We start from the raw sequence: 20581 nt of genomic DNA, 5'->3' as shown, positions 1-20581 counted from the left end.
GCGCCGCGGCGCAGGAGCCGGAGGAGGAGAAAGGGTGCGCAGCCCGGAGGCGGGGTGCGCCGGTGGGGTGCAGCGGAAGAGGGGGTCCAGGGGGGAGAACTTCGTAGCCGTCATCCTTTTTAGGAAAAGAGGGAAAAAATAAAACCCTCCCCCACCACCGCCTTCTCCCCACCCCTCGCCGCACCACACACAGCGCGGGCTTCTCGCGCTCTGCACCCGCGGGCCGGGCGCGTCCTGCCTTCATTGAGCCAGCAGCTTTTCGGAAAAGGCATTTGCCGTTCGGAGTTTGATCAGAAGAGGATTCCTGCCCCCGGTGCCGGCTGGCTCCCCGGCCCGCGTCCCTCTCGCTCCCCTGGAGGCGTGAAGCGGCCCCGTGGACAGACCCATGTCTGTGCCCGCGCGTGTGTGTGCGCGTGTAAATTGCCGAGAGAGCGAAAATCACAGGACTTCTGCAAATACTGGACTGAGAATTGTAATTCATCTGCTGCCGCCGCTGCCTTTCCTTCCCTCGTGCTCTTGAGCTCTCCGGTTGGGATTCCTACGGATTGACATTTCTGTGAAGGAGAAGTCTGGCCAGCAATCTGGAAATTCTCCTTATTTTTGACCCCCCCCCTCCCCGGGCCCCCTGATTCATTTGGAAGTTTCAAAGCAGCTAGAACCGGAGTTCTGAAGATCGGTGGAATTTTGCCTTATGCATTTGTGTTTTTTTTTTTTTCAAGGAAACTTGACAGAGGATCATGCTGTCCCTGAAAAATACAAGTAAGTTCTTTGCACAGGAAATTGGTTTAATGTAACTTTCAATGGAAACACTTGCGATTTTTTAACTTTAAGTGCATTCGAGTAAGTTCTGTTTCCAGGCAGTCTAATCCATGCTCTTTAATCGTGTAACTTGTAGTGTGTCTTTCTCCCCCCCCCCCCCCCCCACCCCCCGTCGGTAAGGGAAAATGCACCTGATTTTGACTTACTGGTGTTTTTTTTTTTTTCTTAACCTTTCAGCATCACGGAGGAAGTAGAGTGATATTAACAGTACTTAATAATAATGTGCCTCATGAAATAAAGATCCGCAAGGAATTTAAATAAAAATTTCCTGCATCTCATGCCAAGAGGGAAACACCAGAATCAAGTGTTCCGCGTGACTGAAGACACCCCCTCATCCAAGAATGCAAAGCACATCCAATAAAATAGCTGGATTATAACCATTCTTTTTTTTCTTTCGGGGCCGCGGGGCGGGAGCGGGGGCGAGAGGTGCCGTTGGTACCCGACTGCTCTTCCTCGGGGCAGGATGGCGCACGCTGGGAGAACAGGATACGATAACCGGGAGATAGTGATGAAGTACATCCACTATAAGCTGTCGCAGAGGGGCTACGAGTGGGATGCCGGAGATGGGGGCGCCGCGTCCCCGGGGGCCGCCCCCGCAGCGGGCCTCTTCTCCTCCCAAACCCGGCGCTCGCCCACGCTCGCCAGGACTTCGCCGCCGCCGCCCCCGGCCGCCCCCGCCGCCGCCGCCGCCGCCGAGGGGCCCTTGCTCAGCCCGGTGCCACCTGTGGTCCACCTGACCCTGCGCCAGGCCGGCGATGACTTCTCCCGTCGCTACCGCCGCGACTTCGCCGAGATGTCCAGCCAGCTGCACCTGACGCCCTTCACCGCGCGGGGACGCTTTGCCACGGTGGTGGAGGAGCTCTTCAGGGATGGGGTGAACTGGGGGAGGATTGTGGCCTTCTTTGAGTTCGGTGGGGTCATGTGTGTGGAGAGCGTCAACCGGGAGATGTCGCCCCTGGTGGACAACATCGCCCTGTGGATGACCGAGTACCTGAATCGGCACCTGCACACCTGGATCCAGGATAACGGAGGCTGGGTAGGTGCATGTCTGGTCTCCCTGCGGAGAGGCGGTGGTGGAGGTGGAGGCGGGCATGAGAGTCCAGGGACCCACATGCTTGCCCGGGAAATAAAATCGGGGCTGTTGGTTCTTCCCGGTTCCCCCGAATCAGAGCTCCTGCAGACAGTCCCATGGCCGCGGCGGGTCATTCCCGCTGCCCAAAATAGTTTTCCTGCTTGTGCACCATTGAGGGGCAAAGATCCAGCACTTGCTGGGTCAGTAGCACCTGAGGATAAATGGTACCTTGCAGGGCTTCTCAAACTGGTGATCCAGGGACCCCTGGCATCCCCACTACCTGGCCTGAGTAGCTGTTGAAATCAGAGATTACAAGGATTACTCTTTCCCCTGAGCCCCAGGTCAGGGCCTGGCACACGGTCTCCTAAACAAGCTCCCTGGGGGAGTCTTTGTACTAAAATTTAAGAGCCACCAGTTGGAAGCACAGAGAGACCAAGGGCCTCTTCCATCTCACCTGGTAAAGTTTACCCAAAGAGGAAGATCAAGGCCGCCCCTTTCCTGGGGCAGTTATCTGTGTTTGTAAAGAAGTGAATTGCCTTGGCAGAAATCCCGGGACTCCCCTCAGCGTCCCTGCAGTGAGCGAGAGACACGTGCCTGGGTCTGTGACCCAGGGTCTCAAATATTCAGCCCAGGTTACCTTCCTGTCGCTCCTCTGTGACAGTCACACACGCTGCGTACTCTGCCCTGTTTCTGTTATCTGGTGTATGATTTTAAAGTTTGCTGGAACTTGAGGGTCTGTTACTTTTTTACTACCTGGAATCCGCACCTCCTCCTTGTGGCCTCCTTTGCTGAAAAAAAGTTGCATATGCGGTGTCTGTAGAAAGTAGAGAACTGATTCTTGACTGTGGATTTGTTTGCGTCCTCACTCTGCTGGAGTGATGGATGCCGGTCGTTTTAAAGAGCCTGTGTGTGAGAGTGTTCTTTTCTGGTGTTGGGCTAGACAGAGCTTGGGCCACATTGCTGTGAGGTTCTGTTCTGTTCTGTACGTGGTTCTCTAGGGCGGAATGCCAGGACTAGCGTTGACAATTGTAGCAGACACACCTTCTGTGTGAGGTCACCCGTGGATGCAAACGAGGACTCATGCTGGTCTACTGTTTTTGCTTGAGGCAGAAGAAGGAAAGGGATGCAATTAAGTGCCTTCGTTAATAGTGTCTGGAGAGAATTATGTAATTATTTTAAAGGACCTACCAGGAGCAGAAAGCCTAGAAATGACTACATGCAGGCAGATGTCAAGACGCACATTATTCAGTGGGCCATGGTGGTGTGACGACGTATACTGATATTAGGGTCTGATGGGAAAAGGCTTAGAAAAGTAGGCTGATGAGAGCATCTGACCCTACTCGGCCAAAGTGTCTAAAATTAAAGTACTCTCTCTGATTTGTTTGTTTTTTGAGACCCCTTCTGATCAAATGGTTAGTAATTCTGGAAGAATTTACAAAAGAGTAAGAGGAGTATTTTTGTTAACTGTTCTGTTAAGTAGGTGATTTTATTTTAAATCACCATAACCAAAGAGGCAGGGACTTCCAGGCTCTGACAGGACCACTTTAAAACCAAAGTAAAACTAACTTAACAGTTTTACTATTTCATATTTTTATGGGAAAAGTATCTAGATTACTTTTTTCTGGTTGGAAGAACTACTGGGGAAGCCGTCTTGCACCAAGTAGTTTAATAGAAAGATGGGAAGCAGAGACATGTGTTTATGATAGAGTTAAGGTGTGACCTTGATCTCCTTGAGCTGTAGCATACCAGCATCCATACACAAACAAGGCTCCTTTTACACACAACCTTGCTTTTTCCTCCCTTCAAAACAGTCTTCATAGTAGAGTCTTTCTTTGTGGTGAACAGGTATCTGAGGTTGATAAATGTAGAGGCTACATTTTATGATGCTAAACCACAATGACATACTGTAGAACTTGATAACATTTTTTTGACAAAACCTCTTCTAGTAAAAATAAATCATGGAGAAGCAGAAATGGCCGATGGTGATGTGTGTGGTCATTTCCCGACCGATAGATGGATCCCAATATAGGAAGACAAAGGAGTGTGTGTGGGGCAGGGACAGAGTATTCAGCAAGAAATGTGATCCTAGGGGAACTCCGGAATGAAAGTGTAGGCGTTTGAGTTATATATGATCTGCGTATCTTTTTGAATATGCGTTGTGAGTGATCTACAGGTGTGTTTTAGGCACTTGGCGCACACAGGTATTTTCTGAAAACTTGCCCCAGTCACTGCTGCCTGTTCCCCATTGTGTCTGCCTGTGGAAAGTGTTGCTAACAACAATGGTAATAGCTCAGAAGAGAGCTAGCATGCTGTCCTCACGTGATGTTGCCTTGCACTGTTTTGAGGGGGCCGTGAGTAAGCTCATTCCTGCATATTTGCTAGTAGGGTCTTTGAACTTGAAGTCACTTTTTAATTTTTTTTTTTTTTTTTTTTTTTTTTGCTGCTGCTCATGCTGCAAAATCACAACCTTCTGAGGCTGAAGGAAGCTGTTTGCCATCTATGTCCAATAACTTGGAGAAAGCAGACCCTTGGAGTAATAGGTGCCTCAGAGATGGCCCCAGAAGCCTATAAATTAAAGAAAGACCGCAGAAGAAATTGGGTGCTGAGTGGAGCATGGCTTTATCCCTAAGGCTGAATGAGGCGTTGTGTGGCAACCAGAGAGTCAGGGCAGAGGAGAGCAGTGAGGGGGGACGCAGCAGTTTGGGGAAGTGGTGAAGACCCTGCTTCTGCCATCGTGGCTTCCAGACCCGCAGCTTGGGCATCACTGAGGAGCACAGAGGTGCAGATTCTCAGGCCCCTCCCCAGAGCTCCCGAGTCAGGCGCCGTGACTCCCTGGTCGGCTGGTGTTCGTGTGTGCCTGGCCGTGAGGGACGTGGCTGCCGCCCTCTCCTTTGATTCCCAGGGACATCATTTTAGGAAAAGTGACATCCTCGATGGACCCTTTGTAGTGGCCCCCAGCTCATGGCATTACCTAGAATATTGTGTTTCCCAGCAGTCCCTTCGCGTGATCTGACCCTCAGAAGATATAGATGGGAATGAAAGAGCTGGGAGACAAATGACTTCAAGCCCAGTCTTCTTTAGACTGTTTTCATGGTGGCTCTGTAGTGGGTGTTGGAATCACTGGCTCTATTAAAGTAAGGAAGCTTGTTCTCGCCCATAAAGTGGGAGGTTGGGCTCTTTGGCTTACTATGTTAGCCCGTCAACACAGTTTCAGTTCTGGAGATGAGTTTCGTGGTCCTAGGACCGCTTTCAAGACAAAGCAGTGCCTGCAGGCACAGGGTTAGGATCTGGGCAAGTTGGTGGGGAGTGAAATGGAGAGAACGCTCCAGACAGAGAAGTGTGACAATGTGCAGTTTCCATCTTAGGAGAGAATGAGGGGGAGATGTGGAGGCAGAATGAGCTGTCTTCAGCAGGAGACAGACTTCATTCCGTTGATAGGTGGTGGTCCAACTTTCTTTATGTCATTTGGTCTTTGTGGTTTAGGAAGAGAGGAACTTGCTTCTCCGCATCCAGTAGAGGTTAGCTTCCTTTTTATTAGTTGGTATCATAGTTTCTTTTTTCTACACACAGGACATTGTCCACCTCCAGCAAAACAGTTGATTAACTGGGAAGCAGTACCAGGGTCTAACGAGCGTACAGAATACTTGAGAAAAGGCATCATTCTTCCTACTGGCTGAGAATCTGCTGCTTATGGCCAATTTTGGCAGCAAAGTGACAGGATTAAAAATAGCCTGAAGATGATCGAGTCTTCAATAATATATTTAGTGGTGAACTTTCCTTGGGAAAGTGCATCCTCCTGCTTGCTAAGAGTCACATGGCCCCTTTCAATTATTTAGTTTGTAAAAAAAAAAAAAAACCAACATCTTCGCCCCGAGCATTATAGTCATGTGCTGTTGAGTGATTTCACTCTGGTCCTTGCTAGAATGTTATGCTTGACTCAGTTCCCTTTTCTGTCTCAGGGCCATGGTTGTTATTTAATGTCTGTTGAAAGCCTGGTTTTCTTTGGGGTATCTGTGCTGTCTGGAACTGCTCCATCCAGGTGGCTTCAGTGGCGTTAGAACACTCGGCAATACCAGGTAACGAAAACCACAGATACTCTTATAGCCAAACTCAGAGTTTTTCCCAGTTTACTCCCAGTCATAGCCAAACTTTGGCTAACGCTCACTCATAAAGCAGGTTTGTGGGTGCAGTTCATAGGGTCTCTCCCACCCAGCACACCCCACACCCATAGTTGAGGTCACTCATCGTGTTCTTCGCAATAGCTGAGCAAAGCAGCATTTCCGCACAAGTGCATTTGTGTTAGAAAAACAACTCTGTCTTTGCAGTGGGCTAGTAGAAAGGTTTTTTCCCCCCTTCAGAGATAGATTGTATTTGAGATTCAAAGGTCCTGTTAGACCTTTTTACAGTAACCCGATATCATCTTACGCAGGTATAGCGGTCACCTTGCAGTCTGGTCACCCTTTTCCCCTGACCACACAGAGGAGACCACTTCATGAACTCACTTTGCTGCCCAGATTCTCTTTCATGCCTTATGGCTTCATTCAAACAAACTTGATGTGTGATGTGTCGATGGGATTGACGGGAAAGAGCACCCATGACTGACAGTTACTGGATAGATAGACGCGATTGCAACTCTCACAAGTGTCCACCCTAGATGAGGTTGGGGGCACAGGAAGGAAAGCCTTCCTCTGCCCTGAGTGACCTCTCAGGCTGGCACTTGCGTGGCTTACTGATCTCAAAGCTCCCACACTGATAAGCGTGACCCTTGACTCTGCTTTAGAAGGCACGAGATATATGTATACCTCTAGGTATATGTATTTTTGCATGTACTTGAATCTTTGTCTAGAAAACTTGTTTCTAATCATATGGCCGACTTCGGGGTGGGGGTTGGGGGTAGGGGGAGACAGGCAGGCCATTTTTAAAATCCCTTAAGAGAACTGAAAGGCATGGGGAGTTCCCTCCTTAAATATTTACCCAGGAAGCCCTCTTTATACATAGTAAGAAGACTTAATAAACACGAGCCTACAGTTTCTAAATTAGTACCGAATGACTTCTTTTTCAGTCAAAAACGATCGAGGCTCCTATCGTGATGATTCGAAGAGGTGGGCTTGAAGAAAGTGTCTTCCTGAAGTCACCCTCGTAGGCAGAAAGAGACAAGTCGATTTTGAACCAGAACAGAGGCTCTTCCTTTGGGAGAGAAAAAAAGTGTTTGTTTTGGTGTGGTTTTAGGTGGCAGCACGTTCTGTTATGAAGAGGCCGCAGGACAGCGGCGCACAGGCAGCCTGATCCGCCGCCTCCCTGTTCCGGCACAGCAGGTGTTTACCGTCCGAGGGCTCGATCTCATGGTCCTCAATCTCTAGCTGGAGGTCGTAAAACTTTTGAAATGACAACAAAGCCATTTTCATTTTTCAAACTATTTTTGGAGGTTGCCTCTTGCTCTGCTATCTGCTTAGTTCTTTCCTGCCAACACTCTTTCTCTGTTCTTTATTTGCCAAATAAACCCAGCTGTCCTCCTTCAGCAAGAATGGTGATGGAATGGTTATTCCTATCTCCCCAAAGCCCTGCAGGCTTTTTCCTCGGGACCCATCCCTGGCCCCATGCTGTCCCCTCCCTGCCCTGTCCCCACATTGCAGGGAGACCTCGAGTAGCTCCTTGTTCGCTGAGGGCACTAGCATTATGCTTAGAAACAGGCCCGAGGTTGCAGAACAGGGGCCAACCCAGCCTTGCTACAGGCAGCAGGGCAATGAACAGCTCTGTCTGCGGGCCATTCTTTGCCTCAGAAGACCATAAATTCCAGCCTCGATGGGGCAGAGGGTAGAGGATGTGCTAGCAGTGATTTTACTTGCTCTGGTGTCTGCGACGGCAGATGCGGGTGAAGGGTCTACCTTCACTTTAGAGGAGTTTTGACCCAACTAACTAAATAGCCTATTCTGATAACTACTTCCCCAAATGCCCTTAAGCCTGTCAGAGAGGGAATCTCCCCAACATGCTGTGTGGCCTTTTGTAGCAATAGACTGAGAGCTCCTTCGGTGATTTTCTTGGGCCATGACCAGATCCCACGAGAAGGTTCTTTCTCCAGGGTGTTCTCCTCTCCTGCACGTTGTACATCAGCATATGCTTGGCCGGGAAATTCTTTATTTGGAAAATTTGTATTTCCATGCTTGTTTTGCCTTCAGGATTCCAGGGGTAGAGACATATTCCATTTTTAGTTAATAATCAGCTCATTGGCTCTCTGGGGTTTCCATGTAATGAGTCAGAAGCTTATGACCGACTCCACTCTCTTCTTTATTGTCTCCTGAAAACAACCCAAGGACCCACTGTGTCAAGTGAAGCTTTAATTTTTCAAGGGAGATTTTTCCATTGAGACCAATTCATCTTTCTCATGACAGTTTCAATTGCTCTATTTCTCTATTTTCAACTGCCTTTTTCTGAGCTGAGAAAGAGCGCACAGCATTTTCCAACCTTAATGCTTAGGGGACCAAACAAGAGGTCAGGGTCGCAGGGCATCTTATCTTGACTTTTCCCAACTCTTTTTGCAGATAACTAAGTTTTCTCCTGTTATGTCTGTGTATTAACTCTGAACTTGAGTTGTGGCCAGATAGTTCACTTGGCTGCATTAGAATTCTCTAAGAGGGCAGGGGAGCAACTCTTAGTTCTCAATTTAGTACCCGTTTGCTCTATATATCACCTTCTTACTGTTAGGGTAAGGAATCAAATTAATTACTAATCATGACTTTTTAAATCTCAAATAAAAAGCAAGTTTATAAAGGATGCCAGTACTGGCACTTGTGAGTCTAAAATTTCAAGATTATCTCTTAGCCATTTCCTTTATGGATTCCTGCCAACATTTTTTTTTTTTAAACACTGAAAACTTTTTAGAGGTGGTTTTGGGTTGTTTTATAACAGTGATAAGGACAGTGAGGCAGAGCTACTTACTAAACATTAAAGTGCCAATATGAAAAGAAAACAATTTGAAGAAGTGTTAATCAAGGAAAATGAGCAATTGTTCCAAAACCAGGGCAGTGATGGAAATGAAAGGATTATATAGTTCAGCATGCACATTAACTTTTGTTCATTGTGAAAACATTTGTTGAGGACCTAGTATAAGCAAAATCCTATGCAAGTTGTTAAATTTGAGTAAAAAAAATGTGTAAGGTGACCTTCACCTTTAAGAGACTAGGCAGTTGGTGGTGATTTCTCTAGTCCTTGATGCTTCTTCATGGATGGAATGATTCTGTCTGGAAGAGTCTGATGCAGGAGATAAATGCAGGCTTTGGAGAACAGGTAGTAGGTGAGGGAGAGGGCATGCAGGTAACTAGAACCAGGGGAATCAAAAAGGCAGGATCTGTGAGGTGTGTTTGGGGAATTATGGGGTCTGCTTAGCAGGAGCCTTAAGATCTCCCAGGAGGTAAGAGTGGGCCCAAAGTGTAGAAATTTGTATTTAACTTCAAAAGAGGTGTTGAAGGGTCTGGAGACAAGGCGGGAGGTGTGGGCTTGTGGGAGACTGAGGCTGGATGAGGCCAGGTAGGAGGGCTAAGGGTTGACGGTGGGGGAGGAACTAAGATGGGACAGAGTGGGGCTGCAGAAGCAACATCAAAGATGTGACAACCGATTGAATGTGAGGAATGAGGGAGGGCAAGAAGCAGAGCATTCAAGGGAGAAATCCAACTGCTTCGAAACAATAATATTCGTAAGAGAGGGAACGATGAGAACAGTCTGATGGGGAAATGTGATGAAATAAATGTTGGATATTTTCAATTCGAGCTTCCAGTAGGACAGCCAGTTGGCTCATCATAAGGACCAGGAGCAAGAGGCTGTGAGGCTGAGAAGGCAGCATGCCCCCCCAGACCGTGTAGAGGTCCCATCATTTCTAACAGTGGCCTTAGCCTCATTCCTGATCCTTCCTTTGATTGCTGCCTTTGGACACCGCCTTGCCCCAAAAGTCTCTTCTAGACTATGTGGATGGATTAAGCTGATTAACTTCAAGTGTTACCGTTCAAAGCTTCTGCTCCTCCAGTTCGCCTACTTAAAAATCAATTCAACTTAGTCAAGTGAGTGTTGTTCGTATCTAACAGTATCTTCCATTTGTGGCTCTAAGTCTTACAAGATCAAGACCTTCTCTCTCATGGGAATTCCTCATGTCCTAAAATATTTTTCCTGTTGAATTTAACCCGATACCTACCTTAGTAGATAGTTGGTGCTCACAATGGCTATTTCTTGAATAACCTAAATAAATGATCAGCTTAGGCACATTAGATGTTTGACTCGCCTTGGCCAACTAATTCTTCTGCTCCCTTTATTTATAGAGGTGTGTGTTCTAGATGTCCCATCCTATAGGCCTGTTCATACTTACATCAAATGAAGAAAGAAAAATACATAAGACGTGCTTGGCCTTTACCGCCTCGTTGACATGTTGCCACCTGCATTTCTGTGCCCACACTAGCTACATACATGTGCAGGTTGCCAGCCCTTGTGTTCATATTTCAGGTGCAGTCCAGACTGTCAGGGTCTTGAAGTTGGACATGAATCACTTTTTTTTTTGAGATTTATTATGTATGCACACAAGAACTGGAGTGTAGGCCAGCGATGTAGAAGATGAGAGGGTTCACCAGAGACAGAGTGGGGAGCAGAACAGGCAGATGGACTGAAATCCACTGCTGAGGGGAGCAGTGGGGAAACAGGAGAGGTCTGCTGCGCCCTGTGGGTCAGCTCCTGGCGGAGGATAAAACCCAGGCTATAGCAGTGATCGTGCTGAGACTTACCCTAGGCCACCAGAGAGGCGCACACTTGCTCACACAAGATGTCAGAGCATAGCTGAGGTTTCCCAGTGTCAGCAAGTCGAGTTGTGGCTCGCAGATGAAAGAAGTGCCACGTAGAAGTCGGGGATCAGTGAGTTGTTGGTTCTGCTCCCATAAAAACAAGGGGCCAGTTGAAGGTGGACGCCAGCATGGCCCAGCACCCCGGAGGTGGAAGGCGTGTGATACCATTTCTCTAGAGCCCAACAAGGAGCCGGCCGGGGCGGGTTCTGGAGAACGCCACTGGCCAGCAGCTTTGGGCTAAGTGGCCCTGTTCCGGTGAAGCGAGCCTTTCTGCGGTTTGAAGAACTGGAGGAATTTGTATTGTGAGAACCCTCATGCCTTGGCATGAAGCAGACTCCAAGCATTATTGCTCATCATTTGTCATCTGTTTGAGCAAGATTGTATGATTTGTTTACTTGTAATGAAGCTTGACCATACTTCTCCAGGGGCTTTTTCAAAAGAGGGATGTGTCAGCTTACAGCTTTGTCCCCATGAATGAAGCCACAAGCAAATCCACTCCCTCCCCACCTCCCTCTCATGTCTTCAGTGACCATCTGCGCGTCCCGTCACCACTGCCAGACCCTCTGCAAGTGGCTTATCTGTGCGTGAATTCAGAAGCGTCACATGATAAAGGACGCCCAGATAACTGGCCTGTTTGCCAAAGTCCCCGTGCCCTGTGCTGGTGCCAGATTCCGTCTTAATGAATACATCCAGTGACAGTGGGATTCTTGAGCTTGTCCGTATCCGTGAGAAAATGAGCTTCCCTGCTTTGTAACAGCTTGTGGCTCAGGGGGGGAAAATGACAGACATTGCACAAGTTTCCTTTGAATGTAGTTTTCTTTCCCATAAATGATACTTTGAGAATACAGTGAAGGGGTTATTAGTTTTCTATTTCATGCTTGGCCTGTGTGTGAGAATAACACAAGCTGTCACTGCAGATCAGGAGCTAACCATGCTTTGTCTGGTTAATGTGAGCCTTTAATATTTGACTCAATTAAAAATTAACCGAAGAAAGTACATGTCACATGGAATTTAAAAGTACCTTTTGTGAGGAATATTGAAAAGGCGTGACCCGTGGGTCCATTAGTGGTTTTATAATATGGAGACTTGGGGGAATTTGATAGGACTGGAGATACCTGACTCTTGCTTCAGCCTCCCTACCTGTTTGGCTCAGCCGGGCCTAGGAACCGTGTTCCTGGTTCCGAGTCTTAGGGCCCGCTGGTGTGTCTCTGTGTTTTCTAGTGAATAATTGGCACCCTGCCCCCACTGGGTTGTACCATTCAAGTAGACAACAGAAGATGTTCTGTCTTATTTTCGTATTCACATTTTCTATTCTTTTTTTTTTTTTTTTTAATTGAGCACACGCCTAGGGCCAGGCCTTGGGGAAGTGGGAACAGAATAGATGTGGTTTGCAGTCTGGGTGGTGATGATTAAAGAGCAGCAGCAGAGTTTCCGAGGTGCTGGGAGAGGAGAAGTCAGCAGCATGGGGCTGGAGTCTGCGGAGGAGCTGGGATTAGCCCAGCGACGGCCAGAGCAGGGCTAGCCCATGCGGCATGACCAGAGCCCCGGACAAAGGTGTGGTGAGTTGTGAGAACTGAGGCGTGAGGAGAGCTGGTGGGTGGATCAGAAAGGTGCCGCTGGAGAGGTACCACCAGGGAGGAGTTCATTCCGGAAAGGTCTCTCTGGTGCCTCATTCAGTCAGTGAGACTGGGGTGAAACGCGTGATCGTGGAGACTCGCTCAGTAAGGGAGCAACTGCCCCCTGGCAGACCTAGAGAACGGTGGGGAGGGCAAGAGGTTGACAGCTTGGCCTAGCAATTAGGGGCTAGAATGGAGGTTGTCCCGAAGATGGACTGATCACCAAATGTTTCAAAATGTTGCCCGTTGCGTCTGCAATTACAACGTTCTTTTCTGTAATCACTTTGAAAATCTAGTTACTGTCTGGTCATATATGACCATTTTATTTCTATTTTCTGTTTTTTTTTAAGATTTTAATTTATGTATATAGAAATGGGAAACAGAGGAGCAGGGGCAATGAGAGGAACAGAGTGGGGAGCAGGACAGGAAGATCAATGAAGTCCACTGCTGAGGGGAGCAGTGGGTGAGCCAGGAGAGGTCGGCTGCACCATGTGGGTCAGCTCTGGGGTGGGGATTGAACTCGCACTGAGGTGGCCTCAGCTCTGCTTAGCGTTGCTGCGCCACCAGGGAGGGCCCTGCGTTTTATGTTCGTAAAGGAATACCTGCTGGCTAAAAACCTAGTTCTGTCAAAATTTGCAGCACAATAAATCTTTATCAATGACAGCAAAAAAGTACATTTGAAGAAAGAGTTTAATTATGAAAGGCAGTTTTCATAGTATTTTTGTTCAAATAAATAGATAAAAATTAAAGGAAAAAACTGACATCTCCGGTGGAGGATTTTTGAGTTTTGGAAGAATTCTGTATCTGTTGGTCCATTCAAACTACATGACAACCTGAGGCAAGGTGCTACTTCCTACTTCTCGCTGACCTCTTCGTCTCAGACCTTTTCATTATTTCTCTATTTCCAAGGGCAGGAGAAGACTTAGGCAGTGTGAGAGCTAGGAAGTCTGGAGATCAGAGGATCTTTCCCAGACTCGGAGCCTAGCACATACTCTTTACACTGGGTCTGTTTTCAGGATACCAAATTTCTCGATTGAAACTTAATCAAGTATATCTAATTTTCAAGAATGGTAAAGTAGTATCCTTGAATTCCTTCCATCTCTACAATCTTCAGGAAAAGGAAAACGTAGTGTTTGGTTTCAGGTTGGCTTTCCTCTCGGTTTCAGCTTCACATGCATGTGTCTCATGTCTGGGGCTCCCGCTTACACCCAGCCTTGACCCAGGGTGCTGGTGAGCTGTGCAGACTGGCCCACAGACCTCCTCCTGCGGGGGCCGTGTGTGAGATGTGAGGGCTGTCAAGGGAGAGTCCGGAAAGCTGACCGTCCAGCTGGGCAGGCGGAGTTACATGAACGCAGACGGTCATTTCTAGCAGCATCCCTGATTTTGTTGACTTTTTTTTTAAGTTTTTATTTTTGCACACAGAACTGGGGTACAGGTCAGAGGCGCAGGGGCAGTGAGAGACAGAGTGGGGAGCAGAACAGGCAGATCAATGAAGAACACTGCGGAGGGAAGCAGTGGGTGGGTGAGGAGAGGTCTGCCGTGCCCTGTGGGTCACCTCTGGGCTGGGGATTGTGTTCGCAGTGAAGCAGCCTGGGCCAGCTTGCAGTGCTGCATCCTAACCTGTTGCACCACCAGGAAGGGCCAATTTTGTTGACTTTTTAAGGTTGGACTCCTCTGTTTAGGTAACCCAAAAAACTTGGGGAGTGGGGTGTTTATTGAATGTTATTGATAAATACTGTGGCCCTTATCAGTAGGATTTCAGCATCATTGAACAGGTGGTGGCTGTGTGAGTTCAGTATTCGCCCAGCATGCTGTAGCAGAAAACACAGCAAAGACAGCTTTCTTGGGCCCTCCCTGGTGGTACTGTGGGCTGGAGCACAGCACTGTGAAGCTGGCCATGGCCACTTCAGCGTGAGTTTGATCCCCCGCCCTGGAGGTGACCCACAGGGTGCGGCAGACCTCTCCTATCTCACCTGCTGCTCCCCCAGCAGTGGACTTAATCGATCTGCCTGTTCTGCTCCCTTCTCTGTCTCTGGTGAATTCTCTCATGATTTCTGTACCTCTCACTTATACCCCAGTTTTGTATGCATAAATAAATAAGTCTTAAAAAAAAAAAAAAAGATGGCTTCTCAGGCCTTTGCTGAATCCACTGTTGTAGGAAGTCCGAACAGAAAACAGGGAAATAACAATATATTCCAGTGTAAGGAAAGCAGGGTCTTGCCCCACATCACTGGCCAATGGAACAGTAGCAGGGCCTGCTGTCAGTCTTGAGGTGGCTCTGGTGGTGTTGCCATAGACGCAGAGGCGGTTCAAAGACCTTTATTTAATAGCCGAAAGCATAATGTTCTACCTTAAAATTAATATGTCAATAGTAACTCATTGAAAACTAAACGTCAGTTTTAAGTAGTTCCCCACACGTGTAAAAATAAAGAAGACTTCTATATTTTTGGCTGTGGTGTTTGAAGCATTTCCCTCTCATTCCTACTGTTTTTTCCGTTTCTCCCTCTTACATTCATCACAACATTGGTCATGGGCCTCTGTCACCGAAAGTCAAAGGAAGTCGGGAAAATAGCATTTACCGATTGCCAATGTGTGCCAGACCCTGGTTTTCAGAGATTGATGGACAGAATGTTTAACTCCACACCTCCCCCAGAGAGTAGGAAGTAGAATTATAGGTGAGGAAACCGAGAGTCTCTAAGGACAAGTAACTATGTCCAGTAAAAGTCAAACCAGGATCTTTTTAAGCAATCTGTGCGGCGATGGATGTCTTCTGACGAGCAACTTAAACACGAGAACAGAAACCTTAAAAAATAACAATTGGTTTTGACTTTTGCTTGCTTTTGTGTCTTTAGGAAGCCAGTAGCCTTTATTTTAGTAACCAGGAATTGAAATATTTCACAACATCGAATTTAAAAAGTTCTTTCGTGGGGAGAATGAAATCGAGAGAGATTTCTTTTCCATCTTTCTCCTCTTCGATGCCAATAGTCCATAGACGGCCTTTGAAAGATGACGAATCATCACGGCTTCATACCAGGACCAGACGACGGATTCCGAAGCCCTCCAGGGTCAGGAAATAACAAACGCTGCCTTGCTGGGTCAGGGCTGATCTCTGCACCCATAGTAACCTGCCACGTAACCTGCCACGATGTCTTAATAAAAAGGCCGGAGAGAGAGTGCTGTGGTTTCACCTCTGGTGGGTTCCTCAGCTTTTGCTGTTCTTATTCTTATTTTAGGCATGACTTAGTGTTTTTTCCAAAGTCCAGAGGTGGAATGACTTGTTACTCAAGTTTACAAGATGATGATGTATCTGTTTTTATATTTAGCTGTAAATTTTATTCTACTCATAAACAAACCCACCTTCAGCAGCCACAGCTATCAAGGGAGAGTTATTTCCATCCCCCTCGTTTAATTTGGATACATTTGGCCAAGAACAGCACAGTGTTTGCATAATAACATTTGAACAGGATGCTGCCCTCTTGGGTCTGCGGGGCTCAGGGAGCTTGACCGCCAGGAAACTACTTTCTTAAACTTAAAGCTAAATTCTAATAAGATAGGAAACTGCTAAAGAGGTTCCTTATTAAACTCATCTCTCTTTTACCCTGCCTCCTTATTTTATCTCTGTCTGTGTTACTAAACACAGATAGATTCAACTTTTTATTAATTAGGGCATGTGCACAAAAGCCACCCAAATTCAGAAGAAATCTTTGCAGGACTTTCATAAAGTAAATACCAATAAAAAGAATGAAATGAAACATTTCTTCTTTGCCCAACATGTTAGAACTTTTAGGGCAGAGCATCATGGTATTTAGAGCTTCGTGGCATTTCATAAGGAAGCAAAAGGGGAAGGGAAATTCTTATTCAGACAGGGGACAATAGTGACCTTTCATTAAGCGAGACAGAGTTCAACACCAGGGCCCAAGCCCAGGCTGCACACGCTGCTCTGAATATGCCACCAAGTGATTTCCTCTCCCTTTTATGAAGCAGACTGCTTGAAAAATGTCGGTCTAATATAACCTGCAGTGCTTAATTTATAAGCTATAACCCAACCGCATGATATTTAATAGGCCGCCTTATGTATTTCTGCAAATCCTCACAATCCCAGTGACTTGAGATCATTAGGGTCTTTGTTTCGTAGCGTTTTTATACGTGACCTTTTTGTCACAGGGACAGATCTCAGGACAGGAGAGGGGTTGACGCTGGTGTCCAGCGTGAAGAAGTGAAGGCTTTGCCTTTCTACTCCCTGTTTTGCCCGCGACAGTTCACGATGAGTGGGAAACACCCACATCACCAGGTTGTCCTTTGCGAAGGAGAGACTTCTGTGATGAGCACTTCCAGAGATCTCTGTTTAGCCCTTCTGGGGACCCTAAACACTCTTTAGAACTAGCTAGTAATTTCAGCCTCTGCCATGCAGAAGGATGTCACAGAGTTAACACCCTTCGCGTGGGAGAGCTTGATGGAGTTCATAGCAGGTTTGCTTAAAAAGCAAAACAACACACACACCCTCCTATATTTAGTGTATAATATACATACCACAAAATTGAGCATTTTAATCACTTCTAATTTCAGTGGCATTAAGCACATGACCCCCATCTGTGCCTCTATCTTTTTCACACCACCCCACACTGAACTCTTGCCACTCAGTAACTCTGTCTCCCCTCCCCCAGCCCATTGGTATTTGTCTGTCTCCATGGATGACTATCCTACTCTTTGAGATGGAATCATCCAATATTTGGCCTTCTGTGTCTGGTGCCTTTCACTTAATGTTTTCAAGATTCATGCATGTTGTAGCAGGTGTTAGAATTTCATGCCTTTTTAAGGCTGAATAATTTTCCACCCATTTTTTTTTTCAGAAGTATACTTTCTCACAAGATAGAAACAGCAACTACAGCAAATTAGCACCGAGTTGGCAGCAGAGGCCTGCAAAGTATTACCAAAAAAAAATTGTTTTAAGAGTCTGACAATAAAAAGATAAAAATGATATTAGCATCAGCTGAGGATCTTCAAAGCACAGCCGTGGGAGTTGCTGTGCAGGGCTGTGGCAAGGACCTCGCAGGGGCTTGAAGTCACTGCTGGCTGGGGCCGGGCAGGGCTGGCTCCTCCTGACCGTGCAGCCATCAAGACAGGGTTATTTTCCATAGGAAGCGTCAATGAGTTCAGGAAAAGTGGGTAATAAGTTTCAGAAATATCTTCATTCCAAATGGTTACAATTTTTTAAAAGTTTAGGCTTCAGTCATCTGAAAAATCCACTTAAGTGAGTGATTCATTCCAGAATGTGGTGCCCGAGAGGAAGCAGAGCAACACAATGTTTAAAAAAATATCTTCAAATGGGCGAGGGGGCCTCAGGGGAATTGGCTCCCTGTGCCTTTCCTTTTCTTCATGACCACGCTTGGAGAGAATCACAGGCGCTGAGTCAGGTAGATACCTGAGGGTAATATCATCACGGGTGTTGCCTTTTCAGGGGGGTGTGGGCGGTGTTTCTGCTGTGTTCTGTGCCTGTCCAGTCCCCCGGCCCAAGTGGTACTGCTCGCCTGCCAGGACAGCTGCCAGTGCCTACTGCAGCGCCCCAGGGCCGGAGGCGGGGTTTGCAAAGGCAGTCTGAGCTTCAGCCTCCTGTCTCCAGTTACAGCCAGGGCGTCCTCTGTGCACGCAACACTCTGTGGCTGCTGCATGTCAGCTTTGGCCTCGTGGAGGACGGTCCCCACGGGGACAGATGTGCAAAGAGAAGTGTGACAGTCCATGAGTCTACTGAGAACGTTAAAGCTGGCGTCGCCACGGAGCTGAGAGTCCAGAAGGATGAGTAAGCTGTTGCCCTAGGAATGAGACATGGCCCCACGTGCGGATAATCTAGTGGAGGTGTGACTGGCTCAGGGATGGTGCCAGGGTTGGCACGGCCAGAATACAGGGTTGCGGGTGCCATGCAGGAGGTGGAGGGGGGCGTAGTCGAGGCTGACTCAGTAAGTCCTGAGTATCTCCTCAAGGAACTGAGAAGGGGTCTGCACGCTGAGGAGAAGCGGTGGAGGTCTAGGGGTGACAGGACCACATGTCGGTGCTGGAGGGGGTGCCAGAGGAAAAGAGGGGGCCGGCATCTCCATCGTGGGAGACAATGAACACCTCCCGTGCGCTCGTGGCGAGGATGACAGTGAAAGGCATTCGGAGGGATCAGCGAGGGTGCAGGGGCTGATGACTATGGATGCTGCTTGACTGCTGCTGGATTTTCAGTGTTTAGCACAGGGCTAGCACACAGTAGGTGCTCAGTGAATATGGAGTGCCAGGGCCCGGGGCAGCTGGCGGTGTGCACTTTCCAGGCAGCAGCTGTGAGACTTAGCCAGTGTTCGTAGTGTGGCGCTCCGTGCCCGAAACCTCCTAAATGTTCTGTCTACAAAAGGGCACTTCTTCCCTACACCGGCCTGGAAGGCAGCTGCTTTTTATCTTGGTCTTGCACATGAGGACCTGGAGGCTGGGAGAGGTGACTAATGTCAGCGGCTGGGGCTGAATCCAGACATAGTCCTGGGGCGCTTTATTACCATGCTGGCGTTTCTCTCTTCTGCAGTTTCCTGGAAGCTTTTTCTTTCTTTCTTTTTCTTTTTTCTTTTTTTAAAGATTTTATTTATTTATGTATACAGAGATGGAGTATAGGCCAGGGGCAGCAAGAGGATTCACCAGAAACAGAATAGGGAGCAGAACAGGCAGACTGACTAAGTACGCTGCTGAGGGGAGCAGCGGGCAGGACAGCAGAGGTCTGCCGAGCCATGTGGGTCGCCTCCGGGGCGGGGATTGAACTCGTGTTGGAGTGGCCACGGCTTGGCTTGGCTGCACCACCTGGGAGGGCCCTCCTAGAAAAGCCGTTTCTGCCAGGGCAGCAGAAGTGATGGCCAGGGCAAACCCAAGCTGCCACAGGGTGCAGAGAAGCCTGTTTGGGAAACCATTTGTCTCACGTAGACATACCAGCTGAGTTGACCTTAGGAGGAACAACAATGGCACGAATACAAGGCCTGCAGTCTTCCCTGGCACAGGGAACCCATTTTGTAATGAAAATGGAATTTGTCTGGGAAATAGTCCTAGAGAGAGATAGGCAGTGGAGACGAAATAACACAGTGTAAAAGAGGATCAAATTGTTCTCTGTTTTCCCTTCCACGCCTGTAATCTCTGTTGCATTGTTTATTTTGTTCACCAGCTATCTGTAGACCAGGCATCTTCTACAAGGAGGAGAGGGCTGTATGTACCTGGCTGCATATGCCTGTGTGTGTATACGTGGCTGTGTGTACCTGGCTGTGTGTACCTGGCTGAGGGTACCTGCCTGAGTGTACCTGGCTGTGTGTACCTGGCTGTGTGTACCTGTGTACCTGGCTGTGTGTACTTGGCTGTGTGTACCTGTGTACCTGGCTGCGTGTACTTGGCTGTGTGTACCTGGCTGTGTGCACATGGAGAGCACACCTTGTATTCCCCGCCAAGCCCCACTTCAAGGAGAGGGTCCCTTCATGTTGCTTTTACGCTGGCGGCCTGCGGCTTTCTGGAATGAAGGGTGGTGAGTTTGGTTTCCTGGGTGGCCCACGGGCTGGAATCTGAGCGTTCAGGTGTGTGCCTGTGGTCACGGATCATTACAAACCCAGCTGGAGCTGCTGTTCCTGCCTTAGGTCAGAGTGGAATAAAATAAACTCTTGTCATAACAAAGGATGCAGCAGGCAGATGCCATCTCAGAGTGCCTTCACTCGTGTGCCCGGAGGACACTGATTTTCATGTCAGTATGGGGAGGGGATTCCATTTTTATGCTGATGCTAATTGGGGGCCTGTCTCCTACTCCCATTCTCCTAAGTGATGATAAATAGTGGTGGCCACAGCAGCGTGGAGAAGGAGTGTGGAACTCCAGCCAAGCTCTCTTGGCTCCAGTTTTATGCAAATTCGGTTAACAGAATGCAAATGATTTCCCAGTCCTACAGGACCCAGAGACAAGTGTGCCTCTGTTTTCAGCCATTCTATGGGTGTTAAGCAGTGGCCACTTGAGAGCCGAATGGGACAAGTCGGCTGCCAGGCAGGGTGCAGAGCGGGGAGAGGAATGGCTCACGCCGTTAGGAGACCCCACCCCTGGCGCTCATCACCCGCCGCCTCTTCCCCAGTGGCCTGCTCCAGGCCAGGACTCCTGTGTTTAGAGAGCAGCGAAAGGACAACACAGACAGCAGCTTGTAAAAGGCCTCGATTCCTCCTCTTGCCCCAAGGTGAGCCGTGGCCGTGGTGTGGCCCAACACTGAGGCATCCCA

General features: G+C 48.1%; 1 protein-coding gene across 1 annotated transcript in view; it reads left to right on the top strand.

Annotated features, from left to right (window-relative positions):
* Positions 1-6: 6 nt before the first annotated feature.
* The window catches only part of BCL2 (B-cell CLL/lymphoma 2), a 168460-nt gene continuing 147885 nt past the window's right edge, over positions 7-20581 (top strand). The window contains exons 1-3 of the mRNA XM_012725911.1: positions 7-34; positions 720-759; positions 997-1855. Of these exons, the coding sequence (XP_012581365.1) occupies positions 1283-1855 (573 nt within the window). The 5' untranslated portion in view covers positions 7-34; positions 720-759; positions 997-1282. The remainder of the gene's footprint in view (positions 35-719; positions 760-996; positions 1856-20581) is intronic.

The sequence above is a fragment of the Condylura cristata genome, unplaced genomic scaffold (genome assembly GCF_000260355.1).
Source record: "Condylura cristata isolate star-nosed mole 26May11 unplaced genomic scaffold, ConCri1.0 scaffold00016, whole genome shotgun sequence".
Classification (NCBI taxonomy): domain Eukaryota; kingdom Metazoa; phylum Chordata; class Mammalia; order Eulipotyphla; family Talpidae; genus Condylura; species Condylura cristata.
Note: the sequence above shows the minus strand (reverse complement) of the source record. Positions and strands in the feature narration are given on the sequence as shown.